The sequence below is a fragment of the Cupressus sempervirens genome, chromosome 7 (assembly GCF_028749045.1).
Source record: "Cupressus sempervirens isolate cs-2001-9-10 chromosome 7, ASM2874904v1, whole genome shotgun sequence".
Taxonomy (NCBI): Eukaryota; Viridiplantae; Streptophyta; class Pinopsida; order Cupressales; family Cupressaceae; genus Cupressus; species Cupressus sempervirens.
The window spans coordinates 861,513,434-861,532,486 of record NC_143124.1 but is presented as its reverse complement, the minus strand read 5'-3'; the positions used below and the strand labels follow the sequence as shown (position 1 = coordinate 861,532,486).

General features: G+C 42.3%; 1 protein-coding gene across 3 annotated transcripts in view; it reads right to left on the bottom strand.

Moving 5' to 3' along the window:
• The window catches only part of LOC149550188 (deoxyhypusine synthase-like), a 104,519-nt gene that overhangs the window by 25,466 nt on the left and 60,000 nt on the right, over positions 1-19,053 (bottom strand). Inside the window, exon 7 of one of the 3 annotated variants that reach the window (XM_089793295.1) lies at positions 11,379-11,398. The exons of the other annotated variants lie outside the window; for them this stretch is intronic. Within the exon in view, the coding sequence (XP_089649421.1) occupies positions 11,379-11,398 (20 nt within the window). The remainder of the gene's footprint in view (positions 1-11,378; positions 11,399-19,053) is intronic. 3 annotated transcript variants of the gene reach the window in all.

Genomic DNA, 19,053 nt, shown 5'->3' with positions numbered 1-19,053 from the left:
CCAGGAAATTAAAAGATTTGATAAACAAAATGGAAAATAAGTTGGCGGATGGACTTTAGAAAAGGTGGTTCGTGGAAGGTCTACGCCCAAACTTGCGGAAGAAAATGAAAATTGTGCCACCGTCGTCATACACGGAAGCTTATAACAGAGAATTGAACCTCGAAAGTGAGCAGAAGACAAAGAAGAAGAAGAAGACTAGCTCATCTGATTCAGATGATGATGAGCCTTCCGGAGAAGATAGCAGCGACGATGAAAGCAGTAGCAAGAAGGTTCGCACCCTACAGAAGGACATGATCCGCATGATGGAGTTTAAAAATATGCAGAAGGAGACAAAGAGCAATGAGCTGTGGTGCATAGAGTGTAAAACCGACAGTCATACTAAAGGATCCTGTCCAAAGAACCAATTCTGCGACATTTGTCAGATCATGGGCCATTCAACAAAGGAATGCCCCTTTAACATGAAAACCAGAGGATATCGCAGGTGCTTCTTACACAAGCAGCTTCCACGTCAGGAGCGAACGGAAATGCAAACATTGATGGTGCCACTTCGGGTGGGTACAGGAATAATAGCAGAGGGCAAAACAACAACAATAATGGCGGAAGGAGTTGAATTTAGTATGATGCGAATGGTCGGCCAATAGTTCGATGTCGCGGATGCAATCTGTGGGGTCACTTTGCCCGAGAGTGCACAACGACGAACACACCGAAGTTGCTATGCCGATGGTGTGGACCTAGCGATCATGATGATGCTAAGTGCCCGAAGTCCGAAGTAAACTTGATTACTGTCAAGATGGACGAGGAAGAAGTTCTAGCAATCACTTGGAAATAGGCGAAGCTCTACCCTGATCCGACAGAGGAAAAGAAGAGAGTGGAGGAAGCCCACGCAGAGATCCAGAGAGCAACACAGGTAGAAATGGCACACCTGAAGGACACGCCGGGTACCTCCGTTCGGAACTGCGCAGAACAAAACATTGTATGACAAATATTGCAAGCCGGGGTACCCGTCAGGATAAATGATCTGTTGCTCACTATGCCTCATCTCCGATCGGCACTCACAAACATCGTTCCCACTGCTAAACTACCAGGAGAACATGGAAGGGAGCAGGAAAGTGGAGCAAGTACAGTGGACAAAAAGGAGAAGGAAAGTGGCGCAAGTGTAGAAGATCCGATGCTGTTAGCCCTCTCATTCGGATGCCATCCGACAGTCGTCGAAATGGGAATTTTCGGGACTATTTTAACGAAAATGATTGTGGACGGAGGGTCCAGTGTCAATGTGTTGCCCGAAGACACCTGGAAAAGCTTGGGACAGCCAACATTATGGCCACCTACATTCCAGCTGCTAACGACCGATCAACATACAATCAAGCCATTGGGAGTCCTGATAGCACAACCAGTAACGATTGGAACACAGCCATTCTTGTTGGATTTCGTCATGATCCCACTGAAGCAGAGAGGATATGATGCCATTCTGGGTTGGGGGTGGCTGATACAAGCCAAGGCAAAGCATGATTGGAAGAAAAATACTTTATCACTTGAAAGCAAAGGGCAGAAGTATGTCATCGATCTACACACTCAAATGGTCGAGGAAGAAGCTCTATCGTCAAATTCCGAAGAAGAAGAGGATGAAAGGAGGCAGAATATGGAACTAGATCAGGAGGGAGTCCTGCGGTTGGAAGAAGGATTGATAGACGATGATCTGGATTCAGTGAACGGTCTTTACCACTGGCAAATAGAGGACTACGAACTCTTTTCGAGCTGTAATATGTTAAGGGTCGATGAAGATAAGAAAGAAGAAGGAAATGAATGTCTGAAGCAACATAGAGAAGCCGAAGAAGGAAAGGCGGTTACAACTGAAGCTGAAGGGAAGAACATACAGTATGAATCCAAAAGGAGGAAAGATTCCATCATACAACTGCGGAGAAAGGAAATGTTAGGTCAAACCACAGATATAGCAGAAAGGTGCCGACAACAAGGAAGACACATCATACGGTCTGCACATGATACAAAGAGGAAGGGTTCAAAGAGGAGGAGTTTAATAAAAGTTGCAGCAGTACGAAGTGGAGGTGTTATTGATGGCAAGAAGGGGCAACTAACGGAGTCCATGGTACCGAGCTTTGGGAACAAACTGGGCGATATGGAAAACCGGATGGAGAGATCGTGTACTTTAAATAAACTTGATGAGCGACAATTGCAAGCACAAGGGGCCACAGAGGTAACACAGAACAGGCGTAAGGGGTGGCACGATAAACACCTGAAACTGAATAGGTTCCAACCAGGTCAGTGGGTGTTGAAATATGACAGAAGGAATGAATGTAAACCAGGAAAATTCAAAGTCAGATGGGTTGGGCCATATCAGAGCCGCGAGGTAGGGGACAATGGAGCAATAAAATTATGGACTTTGGATGGACAAGAAGTGCCTCGGGCAGTGAACGGCTCGAAGATAAAGATTTACCATGGCCGGAAGACTCCCTCGTTGCAAAATGAGGTTCGAACGACCCCTTCGTCATTGCAGGATGGCGAAGTTCGGGTGGAAAATTAAGTCTACTATATATTTTATATTATTAAAAAAAAAAAAAAAAATTGAACCAAAAAAAAAGTAAGAAAGCACCGTACAATCCTGGGCAGGTACCGTACGGCTTTTTAATGGATGCCACCATATGGATTTTTATAGGAATTTCATTGTACGGTTTTTTTTTTTTAAAAAGGCTTATAAGTCCAAGTGTAATGAATCGCGTACAAATCTTTGGATGATTGAGCAACCTACAGATTCCATAAACAGTGTACGGACTTGAAACGGCATCAATCCTAACCTCCACAGTACAGATTTTGCAAGAGTCAACGTACGGATTGAACTCCCAGATTGGCGTACGGATTTGTGATGAATTAAGAACTTGCGTACGGATTCCACAAGCGTACGGATTTCTCAAACAAGGTTGGGTGTACGGATTTTAAAGTTTTAATTGTATACTTGATGTCATACGGATTCCATGAACTTAAATTGCCATACGGATTTGTATGCTTCTGAGGTTGTCGTACGGACTTTGCATACTATGGTGATTTAGCGTACGAATTTTGAAGGACGTTATAGGATATTGCGTATGGAACTAGCATACAAACATGAGGCAATTGAAGGGCTCAACTGTACATGCCTTCACCATACGGCTTCTTCAGGGAAATTAGTGGAACAGTCAAACACCATACACTAGTAAGAAAAGGTTAAGACCATATGCTCAGGAAGTACAGCAGAAGGAATTTGTTTGTTCAAGATTGCAAAGGCTGCTGTACGGGCATGCACTGGTAGAGATTGATTTTGACTAAGGGTTTGCAGGCATCTTATAAATAAATAAATTTTAAAAAAAAGACGACAGATTGAAACAGTTCTGAATGAGTAACGCATGATGCCAAAGGGAAGGGTAGACAAGAAGTTGCCAGAAAGAGTGTGGAATCGGAAGAAAATGACAAAAATAGTGTGTTCCATGCAATTTTGTGTCAGTTTCGAAGTGCTAAGTTGGTCTTGGCGGCGCGCCCCTCAACCCCGCCTTGTATCGCGACAGGGAGCGCGCCCAGGGCGCTGCCCCAGGACCCCGCGGGGGCGCTACCCCTCGACCCCGCTGGGGGCGTTGCCCCCTAGACCCCCAATCGTTGCGGATATTAATCGTGGGAAGTCTAACCTGTTGATGAGACCTGGAGCTGTTGCAGGCATGAAGCCTTTGTGCACTAGAGGCACTTGGAGTAGGTGTTGGACGTGAAGCTGTCTTGGTGGATGCATGGAGAGCTCGGGAGGAGTAAATCATCCAGTTGAAGGCATTGCAACGACACTTGGCTTAGGGCACTCAGGAGTTGGAAACACAGAAAGCAGCACGGGTAGCTATCAAGGTCAGCTTGACTTAGGAGACAGTGGCTCCAGATGCCATGTGGGTTGGAGACCAGTTTGGTTCAGGCACGGAACGAATGTGAAAGTGATGTGACAGAAGCAGATTTATCTTGTTGAAGTTAGTCAGTTAATGTATTTTTTTTTGTAATTGTCGTCCGGAGATGATTTTTTCTTTTGGGGGGGATGATGTCATAGGTAAATATTGGGTAGCCGATAGGTCCCTTCGGGAAGGTTCTTGTTATGTAGCCGATGGACCCTTTCAGAAAGGTTCTTGTTATGTAGCCGACGGACCCCTTTGGGAAGGTTCTTTGGAAAGTATTTATACCCCCTTCGGGAAGCATTGTAATCATTAGATCTTATCAAGCATAATGTAATGTCTTAGCTTATGCGAATAATAATAAGAAGTTCTGCTATTCATATCTATTGTCTGTGCGTTGATTTCTTTACCCAGTACGGTAAAGTATTTATACCCCCTTCAGGAAGCATTGTAATCATCAGATCTTATCAAGCATAATGTAATGTCTTGGCTTATGCGAATAATAATAAGTTTTGCTATTCATATCTATTGTCTGTGCATTGATTTCTTTACCCAGTACGGTAAAACAATGATAATTTCGACTTCGTAAAATGATGAGCAATATGTTGTTAACATGATAAATTTTCACTTGCATGAACGTGGTGAAGGGGGGGGAAGCATTGCCAAAAAAGGAATTGGGCACAAAGGCACCACCTATCATTGGGCAAATAGGTAAGAGTCTTAAACCACCATGGCTAAGGGTAAATGGCTGGGCAAGCAACAATATACTTTGGACGACCATGACCTGACCAGGTCAATATGTGTATATCACTATTATAATAAAAGAAAATACTAAGCATTAACTAAAGTAACAACTAATGTGTTACCTTTATATATTGGATTGATCTCAAAACTTCATGTGATATTTGTCATGTCTTAATATAACAATACCACAGTATCTACATATGCTTGCATATGTATATACACATATATTTATGTATGTGTAAATTTGAATGAGAAACACATATACCCCACTTAATATATGACATATACATTAGATACGTTGTTGGAATATCACGCATAAATATATACATGGGTACACAAGTATAGGTAGGTATAGTATGATATTATTATATTAAGACATTTAGTATAAAGTTATTATTTTCCAACCTTGCCAACGATTTTATTATTTTATCATGAGCGGCCATATTTCTATATTCTTCATCAGGTCTTTATATTGTTCGGTGGCCATTTTAATAATAATGCCACCTAAGTTTCCCGACAGCTTTTTGGTTGTAACTCCTTGCCACCTTCATACTTTTTTGCTACCAAGCATGAAGTCGAGTAAGGCCAAGATTTTATTTTGTACGATGGTTCATATTGAGTAGCATTCAAACATCACGACAGAGTTATTAAAACTTCATACTACCTAAATTGCATTTTCGTATTGTTTTACACCATCTCAATTTGCCTGCAAATCCTTCATACTCTCTCACAGTCACACACAGCTGCTATTTCCATTTGCCTTGAATAATTATTCACTTTAAATATTGAATCGGACGTCACCGCAGTGTAACCATTCCACCAAAAATTCTATTACACATATTTGTCATATGGTGTCAAACTTTTTGTTGCAAGACACAAGCACGAAAGTTATGTGAGATGCACTAGGGACAATTTCCAATAATTCTCTGCTCTACATTTGCAGCCTTGGTCTTGTTCTCACCAGCATTGCTTAAAGACTGACTGAGCCTTTAAAGAAGCGACATTACTATAGTGTCATGAAATACTTCTGCTTATTTATGCTCTTTAAAATTCATACAAGAGGCTCGTAGATATTACCTTAGAATTAAGAAGGCAATGTTAGCTTTGATAGAGCCTTGATCTGAAATGATATTTTTTAATTTTTTTCCATTTGTATAAGATTTGTAAATATGCTCCAAATCAAGAAAACTGTGGCAATCTGTATTAAAATCATTTTTTCAAAATTATTACTTAACTTGGAGTAAGATCCAACAATGCAAGCTTATACAGAGGTATCTACTAGATATACTCTAAGATAAGTGACAACACTCATATGAAAAGTCAAGAATAAATTACAAGTATCATTTATCGTTTGTAAAGCCATTGGCCCAACTCGGGCAGAATGTAATTGGTTGTAATTATAACATGCTTATATAGTCACCCCAGAAATTCATCAAGGAAGACCAACAAGGTCGAGATGAAGGTTGTGTATTGATAATCATTGAACCTCGAGATATCCTTGCATGTTAAGAGAAAGGAATCAGTAACTAATAAACAAAATATTAAATAACCTAACAAGTTGAGTCAACTCATGGTGGTCTAAGGGTATGATTCTTGTTGTCAAGTTGGTTGTGGAATGACAGTCTAATACCTGGATGCTCTGTGACATTAAAAGTTATCTACTTTTAATGAATATTTTATTTTTATGTTATTCAAGTTCAGTTAAATATGAAGTTATCATGTGACAGTTACAAATATTTTCTTCAGTATTAATCAGTTGAACTTAGTAGAAAAAGATATCTCTTTCCATTAAGTAACAGTTAGTTACAATGGCAATTATATTCATCATATTTGCTGATTGAATACTCCTTCAATTGTTAGTCAAGATATGTCAGTTAAACTGATTATAACAGTTAATCTCTTTCATATGAACATGTAAAATAGTTGTTATAACTACCTTCTCATGCTCATGAACATGGAAAAGTAACTGTGTTCAATGATATGATAGTTGTTAGTTAAGGCTGGAAAAGCGGGATGTTACACTTTTGATCTTGATCTTTGGAAATCATGTGTTGTTGTGGCATCTAGTTCATCTTTGTCTGTCCTTAATTGTTCACTTTGTATCAGACCTTCAAAACAACATTGAAAAAAATGGCAATAATTCATTAAAATGACTTCACCAACCTTTCTATTAATTTGGAAATGGCCTTCTAAATTTTGGAAATGATGAACTCTCGTCCTTGGAAATGCACCTTCAAGTTTGATTTAGAAGAATTTCCCATACTTGGGCAATTTTCATCATTGCTTCCTTATTAATTTCACCCTCTAAAATCCTCTCCAAAATTCACACCTTCTCTCTCTAAAAACTTATACCTCTTCTTTTCTATTCAAAAACCTTAACATTTTTCCTTTGAAACTTGACCTTTTTCTCTTTCCCACTTGAAAAAAAAATTTTGGATAGTTGATGACTTCAACCTCAAATGGCTTTGGACTCCACAATTTTCAAACTTTTTTCCAACTCCAAAGAGTGAATTTCATCTCTTGGTCTACATTCTTCATCATGAGAGAGTGGACTTTGCTTGTGCTTGTGGATTTCCAACAACCTTCCTTGTTTGCAATCAGGAATTTCCACAACTTCAGAATTCTCCGCACATTTCCATGGAATTTTAAAGAATTTTCCTTCTGCTTGGGTGGAGTTCACTATAGATCAAGGAATTTCCTTCACTAAATTTTCTCCCTTTTGGAATTTTCTTTCACCATGGCGAACTTTCAATGATAATTGAGGAATTCCCAAAACAATCCATTTGGAAACTTCATTTAGACAGGAACTTCCATGAATTTTTGAGCGGACTTTATGCCTTGATCATAATTAAACCATCCCTTAGACACATCTCTTATCTTTTAAAGACAGACTTTATCTTGGCTTGATAAATTTCTTCACAATATTTTTCTCATTATATTGGCATCTACCTCCTAAAAGATTTTTAAAAAATCTAAGTTAGGAGAAGATATGGAATTTACGAATTGGAAGTATGGAATTTAAGTCTAATTAAATCTTATTCTAATTTCACTTGCATTCCTACCTCAAACAACAGTTCCACAACAGTAACACTTTTTTTAGATTACACTGTGCGCGTGTGTGTGCGTGCACGTGTCCATTTTATATAATGAAACCCCTCTGTGTGTGTGTGTGTGTGTGTTTGTGTGTGTGTGTGTGTTTGTGTGTGTGTGTGTGACTTTTTTTAGATCACACTGTGCGCGTGTGTGTGTGTGCGCGTGTGTCCATTTTATATAATGAAACCCCTGTGTGTGTGTGTGTGTGTGTGTGACACTTTTTTTAGATTACACTGTGCGCGTGTGTGTGTGTGCGCGTGTGTCCATTTTATATAATGAAACCCCTCTGTGTGTGTGTGTGTGTGTGTGCGTGCGCGTGTCCATTTTATATAATGAAACCCCTCTGTGTGTGTGTGTGTGTGTGTGTGTGTGTGTGTGTGTGTGTGTGTGTGTGTGTGTGGGTGTGTGTGGGTGCGTGTGCGTGTGTGCGTGTGCGTGTGTGTGCGTGCGCGTGTGTCCATTTTATATAATGAAACCCCTGTGTGTGTGTGTGTGTGTGTGACACTTTTTTTAGATTACACTGTGCGCGTGTGTGTGCGTGCGCGTGTGTCCATTTTATATAATGAAACCCCTCTGTGTGTGTGTGTGTGCGCGTGCGCGTGTGTCCATTTTATATAATGAAACCCCTCTGTGTGTGTGAACATGGAAAAGTAACTGTGTTGTTTTAAAGATGTATACATATTTTTAAGCTTGCATATTTTAACAAGTTTTTCCTGAGCCATGAATACAGGTCAAATTTTAAGCCTACCAACATTGTGCAGGTCCAAAAATGGTACTTAGGCACAACAGGATTTTGAATGTAAGATTTGTGAAATATCCTTTCTTCTTAGGATTGCTAAATTTCAAGTTTGACCTTTATCTAATTAAGGGTTATAGGAAAACACACATTTGAAATAGAAATTTAAACATTAATTTCATTTGTATGGAAGAAAATGCAGGAACTTTGCAAACCCTGATTAGCTTCTAACTACAGAGATATACGTTGGTTGCTAAAGAAAACACATGCAGGGTTTAACCATATACCTGGATATTTCTAACATAATTTGCTCGTCAATCTAGGTTATCACATCATCTAGAAAGTCTTATCTGATGTTACTGTGTATCCTAAAGCATTTTTTCCCTGATTAGGAAACAACTCAAAGCTGCCTGTTGTTGTACCCTGGAAAAGGGACCCAGTCTGCTGTCTCTGTATTTGCAGGTTACCAAATCAAGAAATAGAGATTGTTGGTGTATGCACCTGAGGAAACTACTAGTAGCTGCAACTGAGATGAGTAGTAAATAGCTGAGAGCTTTGGAGAAATGTGCAAAGCATAAGCTTCAGGGTTTGACTTCCTAAACTAGCGCGGAACTGATTTGCTGAACAAAACATAAATGATATCAAAACATGTCCTTCTGCCTTTCCTGCGATCCAATATAACTCTTTCAGCAACTAAGACCAGCTCAATTTTTTTTTTTATAATTTTGGCCAACAGCAAAGGAAACTTTCTAATTCTCCATTCCACCTCACCCTATCCTGACCTTCGTGATAGATCAGCCTTATCATAAAACAACTCAACTCTGATCTTGGCGACAACAAAAGAAAAACAAACCCATGGCCCATGACTCGACATTGCTACTTAAGTTGGGTTCCCTTCATGACCGAAAAATAGGAAATAAATTAACCTTAATCCCCTTTATTTAACAAATGCTTTGCCTAAGGGAAAAGTACTAAGCTAGCATTATTTATTTAATTAAATAATGGTGGCTGAACAAGGCAGGACCTTAGAGTCCTCCCTTCCTGTGATTGCTGGTCCACAAGCAATTGCAAATTAGGATGTTGCGAGATTTCTTCATCCTTCCAAGTAGCATCCTCAATAGGCAACTCCTTCCATTTTATCAGATACTCTTGGACCATCTTATTCCTCGACTTCCATTCTCTCCAATCAGCGAAACCCTCAAGCACTAATACCAACTTCCCTTCTTCATCCAAACATGGTAGCTCGAGAGATGCACTTGTATGCTGACCCCACACTTTCTTTAGACAAGAAACATGGAAAACGTTATGGATCCTACTTCCCTCAAGAAATTCCATTCATATGCAACCTAATGTAAAAGAAAGTAGTTTGCGTGCTTAGTCCTTATCTTCTCAATGACTTGCTCAGGCTTTCTCTTAGCCTATTAGGGTTCACTTTAATAAACTAATCTTTGGAGGATCTCTATCCTATCCTCTAATTGTTTACCGCATAGATTAATTGATTGATGCACATAGACAATAGATGGAAATGGCAGAACTTCGTCCTTTATTCGCATATGCCAAAACATTACATTATGCTTGATGATATCCTTACAATGCTTCCCAAAGGGGGTATATATACTCACCGAAGGGCCTTTTGGAAGGTTCCCGAAGGAACCCGTCGGGCACAAGTTGGCTACATAATAAATAATACATACTATCCTACCCGTCAACTCATTTACAATTATTTACTGACTACATCATCCCCCCAAAAAGAACAGTCATCTCCGGATGACAATACAGCAAAATTGTGCAACTAATGACCAAGATACTATGCAGGGGGACATGTTTGTGCTCTCAGGTCACTCAGCTTAGCCCGAAGCTTGTAGACCTGTTCCTTCCGAATCTTCAACTCTGCTTCCGCTTCCATCTGAAGCTCTAGCACGGACTGCATCATCGCTCCAACTTCTCCCATTTCTTTCTCCTTTTCTGCTACCGCCTACACCTTCTCTACTACCAACTGCTCCTTCTCTTCTGCCAATTGCCTTTGTCTGACTAATAGGGCTTCCCTCTCGGATTGATAGACCGCCCTCTCAGATTCCCAAGCTGCCCTCTCTGAAGCCAACCCGACAGTTGACTCCTCCGGAGCTCTCTCAGCTGCTACCTGATTCGCCTGACCCCTCCAAAGAACGTAGTACGCCTCCTTGTGCAACTTGACTATCCACACCAAAATCTGTCGTGGTGGCCCAGTCCTGACGCATCTCATCAGTCTCTACATCTGGCCATCCCTGCTCCTCAAAACAAACCGTGAAGGCAGCTGGGCATCCTAGTCACATAAACGAAATGACTCCCTCCAGCTCCTTCACAATCAAATCCAATGCCTGAGCCTCCGTTGAATCCAACACCTGACAAGCCCGGGATGCTAAAGTGGTGAAGTCGGCAAGAAATGCCTCCTTCATTCCTGTTCCGCGCTCTAATGGATGTTCCTACATACCCATAGCCATCACCACGGCATCTGCCATACGCTCATCAGTACTGTGCGATGGTCCAACGTCTGAAACTGGCCCTGCTACCTGAGGCTGAGTGTCTACCTCGAAATTATCATCTCACATAGGAGTCTACAAATAGGCCAGCCGGGGAGCTGGAGCACGGTGGAACTGCGTGCTCAAAAAAGTACTGACCTCCCTATCCCACTCAGGTGATGCCAACTGTGTTGCATCCACCGTCACCACTGCATCAGATCCCATGACATCCAAGTGTATGCTCGACGTACTCTATGTCTCTGTTATCTCCGGTACTAGAAGGTCGAGTACCTCCAAGGTCATCTCTCCTCTATCTGGCATGCTCTCTACTGTAGGTGCCTCAACTCCTGCTGGCTGAGCCACGGCAACTTCCACTTCCACTGCTGGCTGCGCTACGGTAGGTGCCACGAGTGCTGCTACCGGAAGTGCTTCAGCAGGAGCTGGCAAAGTCTCTCGGCTGACGGGTGCTGTCGCCCATGTAAACCCTACAATAAACCCAACTCCCAGTCGGACAGGAGAAGGCCTTACACCGTGTTGCCATGGTGCTGCTACTGTAACTGCCTGCTCGGGTGCACCGGTCATTAGTACTGGCTGCCTTATCTGTCCAAACCCTAGAATGTGAGCCATGTGTAGACCTACTGGCACCAAACAGGGAGTAACAGGAACTGTACTGCGCAAAAATAGCAAGGGGGTAGCTATGACAACCTGAACCTCCTCATCATCATTTTCTTCCCCTTCTTCGTCCCCTACGCTGTTCTCCTCCGACGATGTCTCCTGTCGGCTGTTGTCCGTATCACCTCCCGTGTCCATCCGAGGTCTCTTCTGCCCTGTAGAACCCTTCTGCCCAGTGGCTGTATCCAAGTGCTTCCACCACATGATAGGAGGTTCTCCGGGAATAAGTGGTCTAGGTTTTGCCTCTAACTCGTCCGCTGGGATCATCCATGCTGCCGCATCGAGGAAGAGACCAATCGCGTAGTGTGGCATATAGGTGGTCTTATGCTAGAGAGTCAGGAACTCATGCATACGCTCGGCCAACACAGACGCCCAATCGTACACCTTTCCGTTCATTATTCAATTCATCATAGACACCTGCAGAAATGAGATATCGAATGCCCTAGATGATCCTGTAAGCCTGCTCTTGACCAAGTCCATCAGGCATCGCCATGGTCCTTCCTGAATGTTTTTTTTCTTTAAACCCCTTCCTTTCGATGTCTCAACCAATGCCACCTGCTCTGCTTCCATCATATCTCCACATACCAGTCTAATCAAAAATAGCTTTACCTCTTTAGAAATTTTCTTCGGTTGAACCTTTTTGCCCTACAGCCCTAGAATGCCAAAGACTCATGTGAAATCAAATGCCTTGAATGAGACCACCAAGTCCTTGTCCAAATACTCAAATGTGCTCCTCCAAGAAGCTCTGCCATAGGTCTCAATCATGGCGCACAAGAATCCTTCATAATCTTGAATGCAAAAAACAGGCATCCGAATAGCCCATTCCACCTGTGCTCTTCTGATGCTGGCTTTTACTGGATGTGTATCAGGGGTTTCTTGCCACCATCTTTTGCAATCCATTCCACTCAACCCCTCGAATTGTATAGTTTGTGGCATAATTTCAGCTATTGCAGGTGTCAGGGGTTTACACTTCTGCTTGCTGCTACTAGTGCCTTCATTCTGATTTCCTACACTAGACATGCTCGTGCCCTTCTCAACTGCCGCTTCTTCCAGTTGCTTTTTCCACTTCCTTTTGCCTACAGACTCCATGTACTGTTAGGTCAGTTGTTATACTTTCCTTCTTGCAAGCGTACGGATCCGTACGCTTGCGTCCAATAATAATATTCTCCAATTCCGTACAGTGCTGATGTAGAATTGCCCTTCAGAATCATCCGTACAGGGACCATACAATTTCAATCCTTCTGAAAGCTTTCCAGAACCCGTACGGTATCAACAAGAAGAAATAAGACATTGAAAATGCAGTACAGTGGTGTTTTCCTAACCAATAACTGAATCCGTACGGCTGAAATGACTCCTATTCCCTACAGATTTCAGTCTCCAATATCCCCAAAAGCCTTGACGCCTTCAGATTCTTCAATATCCCTGCCTTATGTAAAACTCGTACTGCAGCAATATCCCTCCTAATCCTTCAAAATCCGTACATTTCCAAACACATAACTAAAATCTCACAATCCGTACATTAGAAACATAAATAGCTTCCAGCCCAAATCCGTACAGCAGACCCCTGAGTAGTGCCCTGTAAAAACTTTATGCCAAAATATGCAAAGTTCATACACCAGAATGGAAAATTCGTACCCCAAGCCGTACATCAAGTGCTGGGAATGGAAGCCGTACGCCAAGTGCTAGAGAAGAAATCCGTACGCCAAATTGCGATTCAATATGTCTTCTCCAAAATCCGTACGACCAACTATATGAATCTGTCCTTCACATCCATACGGTGTCCTTCAAGAGACCACAATTTTTCGTATGGTGCCAGGCTGCATCTTCCAAATAACTTCAAAATCCGTACAACAAAGACATCCCTACCTGCAAAATCCGTACAGTGAAAAGAACTCCCCAAAATCTATATGCTGAAGAGAACTCCCAAAAATCCATACGCTGAAGAGAACTCCCAAAATCCATACGGTGACTTGTAAGTCACAAATAATACCTTCCAATATCCGTACATTGTACGGTAAACTGTATGGTGCATCAGTCTAAAAAGGCCATACGGTAACTTTTCCACCTCATTTATTTTTTCTAAAAATGCAGAATATGCAGCAGACTTAGTTTTCCATCCGAACGTCGCCATTCTGCAACGACGAAGAAGTCGTTCGGACTTCATTCTGCGACGAGGGAGTCTTCCAGCCATGGTATATCCTCAGTTTCGAGTCGTTCACTACCTGAGGCACTTCCTGTCCATCCAGAGTCCACAATTTTATTGCTCCATTGTCCCCTAATTCCCGGATCTAGTATGGCCCGACCCATCTGACTTTGAATTTTGGGGGGGATGATGTAGTCGGTAAATAATTGTAAATGAGCCGACGGGTAGGATAGTATGTATTATTTATTATGTAGCCGACTTGTGCCCGACGGGTTCCTTTGGGAACCTTCTGAAAGGCCCTTCGATGAGTATATATACCCCCTTCGGGAAGCATTTTAAGGATATCATCAAGCATAATGTAATGTTTTGGCATATGCGAATAAAGGAAGAAGTTTTGCCATTTCCATCTATTGTCTGTGTGCATCAATCAATTAATCTATGCGGTAAACATTTGACGCCGTTGCCCGATGGACCTAGGACGCAGACAAACGGATGAAGACTAAATGTCGAATCAATTGAACAAGAATAAGAATAAGTTGAAGGAAAAGGACAAAATATGCGCCACGCAGGAAAATTTAATTTTGGCACAACAGGCTGAACATAGACGGAGATTTCAGCAAGTTACCGATGGACACAAAAGCACTGAAAAATTGTTGGAAGAGACTCGACAGCGGCTCGATTTGGTGGAAGAAGCAAGTGAGGAGTTTCTAAACCTACATACGCCGAGGGAAGAGAATCCCAACAGAAGGGGATCGACTCGCACAGCTCGAAGTGCCGAGGGAGCACGAGCGTGGAGTGAACTCTTCGTCGGAGATATACTTCCGAAACAAACAACTTCAGTTGACGAAAACCCTTCTTCACCAAATAGCACGACAGTTGGAAACAGCGCAAGTGTTGCAAACAACACGGGTGTTGGAAACAATGCGAGTGTGAACAGCGCGGGTGTGCAAAACAACGCGAGAGTGCAAAATAGCGCAGGTACACAACAAAACCCACAACATCCAGTAATAATGGCAGGACCAAAAGAAAAGTTGTCTAAATTTGATGGTGAAGGAACCGCTGATCCGATTCGACTTTATAAAACATGTGAAATGATCTGGGGGGCGAATGGCACAACAGATACAAACGAATGGGTTCGACAGTTTTCGGCCACCCTACGGGGTGTTGCGATTGATTGGTTTACTAATACAAATCCACAAAAGTTAAATAGTTGGGATAATATTAAGGAGTTTATCGCAGAATTTCAAATATTGCGCGACGATAATGAGATTGTAGCGGAGATATTCAATACTAAGCAAGGGAAGAATGAAACAATCCGAGTCTTCACCAAGAAGTTGAAGGACCTGATCAATAAGATGGAGAATAAGTCGGCTGATGGGCTACAAAAGAGATGATTCATTGAAGGCCTTCATCCAAAGCTGCGAAAGAACATGAAGATCGTGCCACCATCGACATACACTGAAGCGTACAATTGGGCAATGAACCTCGAAAGTGAGCAAAAGACAAAGAAAAAGAACAAGAGTAGCTCGTCTGATTTAGATGATGAGGAACTTTCAGGAGAAGATAGCAGCGATGATGAAGGCAGCAACAAGAAGGTCCGCGTTCTTCAAAAGGACATGATTCGGATGATGGAGTTCAAGAACATGCACAAGGAGACTAAGGGCAATGAGCTATGGTGCACAGAGTGCAAGAAAGAAGGCCATACGAAGAGATCCTGCCCGAAAGATCAATTTTGTGAGATTTGCCAAATTTTGGGACATTCGATAAAGGAATGCCCTTTCAACCTGAATAAAAGAGCACCCCAGCAAGTGTTCCTCACGCAAGAGGCGTCCGCGTCAGGAGGGAGTGAGAACACCGGTACGGAAGGTGCCACATCGGGTGGATACAAAAATAACTGGCACAGGCAAAACAACAACAACAACAACGGCAACAACAATAATGGCGGGAGGAGTCGAATTCAGTATGATGCGAATAGTCGGCTGATAGTTCAATGCCGCGCATGCAATCTGTGGGGTCACTTTGCCCAAGAGTGCACAACGGCGAACACACCGAAGTTGCTATGCTGATGGTGTGGACCTAGCGATCATGACAATGCTAAGTGCCCGAAGTTCGAAGTAAACTTGATTATTGTCGGGATGGACGAGGAAGAAGTTCTGGCAATCATACGGAAGCAAGCGAAAGTGTACCCCAACCTGGCAGAAGAAAAGAAGAGACTAGAGAAAGCATGGGCAAAGATTCAGAAAGCAACGCAGGCAGAGAAGGCCCACTGAAGGACATGACTGGTACCTCTGCACGGAACTGCGTAAAACAAAACATTGTATGGCAAATATTACAAACCGAGGTACCAATCAAGATAAATGATATGTTGCTCACCATGCCTTAGCTCTGATCGGCACTCACAAACATCGTTCCCGCTACTAAACTACCAAGAGAACATGGAAGGGAGCAAGAAAGTAGAGCAAGTACAGTGGACAAAAAGGAGAAGGAAAGTGGCGCAAGTGCAGAAGATCTTATGCTATTAGTCCTCTCATCCGGACGCCATCCGGCAGTCGTCAAAATGGGAATTCTCGAGACTGTATTGACAGAAACGATTGTGGACGAAGGGTCCGAAGTCAATGTGTTACCCGAAGACACCTGGAAAAGTTTGGGACAGCCGACATTATGGCGACCTACATTCCAGCTGCTAACGGCTGATCAACATGGAATCAAGCCATTGGGAGTCCTAATAGCACAACCAGTGATGATTGGAACACAGCCATTCCTGTTGGAATTCGTCATGATCCCAATGAAGCGGAGAGGATATGATGTCATTTTGGGCCGGGGGTGGCTGATACAAGCCAAGGTTAAACACGATTGGAAGAAAAATACTTTATCAATTGAAAGCAAAGGCAGGAAATACATCATTGATCTACACACTCAAATGGTCAAGGAAGAAGCTCTGTCATCAGATTCCGAAGAAGAAGAGGATGAAGGGAGGCAGTGTATGGAACCAAATCAGGAGGGAGTCCTACGGTTGGAAGGAGGATCAATGGATGACGATTTGGATTCTGTCAACGGTCTTTACCACTGGCAAATAGAGGACTACGAACTCTTTCCGAACTATAATATGTTAAGGGTGGACAAAGGTGAGAAAGAAGAGGAAAATGAATACAGAGAAGCGGAAGAAGGAAAGGCAATTATGGCTGAAGCTGAGGGGAAGAACATACAGTACGAACTCAGAAAAAGGAAGATTTCACCGTACGACTACGCAAAAAGAAAATGTTACATCGAACCACAAATATAATAGAAAGGTGCCAGCAGCACGGAAGACACATCATACGGTCTACACAGGAAACAAAGAGGAAGGGTTTAATAAAAGTTGCAGCAGTACGGAGTGGAGGTGTTATTGATGGCAAGAAGGGGCAGCCGACGGAGTTTATGGTACTGAGCTTCGGGAACAAACTGAGCAATATGGAAAACTGAAGGGAGAGATCGTCTAACTTAAATAAACTTCGACAATTGCAGGCACAATGGGCCATGGAGGTGACACGGAACAGACACAGCGTGGCATGATAAACCCCTGAAACTGAACAAGTTCCAATCGGGACAATTGGTGTTGAAGTATGACGGATAGAATGAAATCAAACCAGGCAAGTTTCAAGTGAAATGGGTCGGGTCGTACCAGATTCAAGAAGTGGGTGATAATGGAGCAATAAAACTATGGACGCTAGACAGAAAGGAAGTGGCCGACGTAGTGCATACGTCGAAGTTGAATGTCTACTATGAAAGAAATAATGCACCTTTGTGGACGAACAACTGAGAAAAGAACTACAAGTAGTGTATATATGTAAATATTGTACATATGTAAGATCAGTAAGGACAATCAAAAAAAAAAAGAGGAGTGGAAAAGTCACTATAGGGTTTTTAAAAGCTTCACCGTACGGCTTTCAAAGTTACTTGCAAGACACCGTTCGACTTTTACTTTGCAAAGCACTAAGGACAAATGCAGCATACGGATTTCAAGCAACGCTTCCAGTTAGTGATGTTCTCTCATAGCGTACGGATTTTGGGAATGAATTGCTTTAAGTCGTACGGCTTTTTTGCAACTTTCTCTGATGGTATTGTACAGATTCCTGCATGAATGATATTCAGTGTATGGATTTGAGAGGATATTGTCTGTTTCCTCGTACGGCCTTAAGTTTCTTCTATCTGGCACCGTACGGCTTTTTAAGCTTCATTCACCATACAGTGACTATGATGCACTTGTTATGCACAGTATAGAAGTCTTACCTCCCCTTCATTGTACGGATTTTTGAAGGCTTTGATTTTGCACCGTACGAATTTTGGGATTTTGGAGACTGCCATACGGATTTCTCTTATACATTTGGTGTACAGATTTTGAAGTCTTCAGATTGTGATGCTGTACGGATTCCATAAGTATGTATGAATTGTCTAGTTCACCGTACGGATTTATATGATTCCACTTGGCGTACGGATTTTCCACATTACATCTTGCCATACAGTTTCCCTTCCCAGAAGCTTGGAGTATGATTTTTCAAGATTAACTCACATGTTTGAAACAATAATAGATTATTTTTCAATCTGTTCAATTGTTGGGCGTGCGGATTTGATTTCTAGACTTGGCGTAGGTTTCTAAGACAAAGCTTAGTATTTTTGGAGATTGACGTACGGACTTTTCTTCTATTGTGGCGTACAGATTTCAGCAATAACACTGGGTGGATTCTGTATTGTTTTAGCTTCCAGTTGGATGGCACACGGATTTAAGGAACCAAATGCATAATCACCACCCTACGGAATTGAAGATTCAGCTCTCTAAAAACGTACGCATTGGAAGGATTTGCTTGTTTGCAACCGTATGGAATTGGAGGGCACAATTGCTGGTTGCCGCCATACGGATGTTGTATGAAATTGAAGGTTATTTCTACGTACTGACTTAGCTTGGCGTCCAGAATTAGTTGGAGGTTTTACAGATAGTTTCCGTTTGAAGAGAGGGCAAGAGGAAGCAGTCAGAAGAGAGGAGAAAAAAAAAAATGACGAAAGATTGAAACAGTTCGGAATGAGTAACGCATGATGCCAAAGGGAAGGGTAGACATAAGCAGTTGCCAGAAATAGTGTGTTCCATGCAGTTTTCTGTGGATTTCGAAGTGTTGATTTGGTCTTGGCGGCGAGGGGCGTTGCCCCCTAGACCCCCAATCGTTGCAGATTATCAGTCGTGGGAAGTATGACCAGTTGATGAGACCTAGAGCTGCTGCAGGC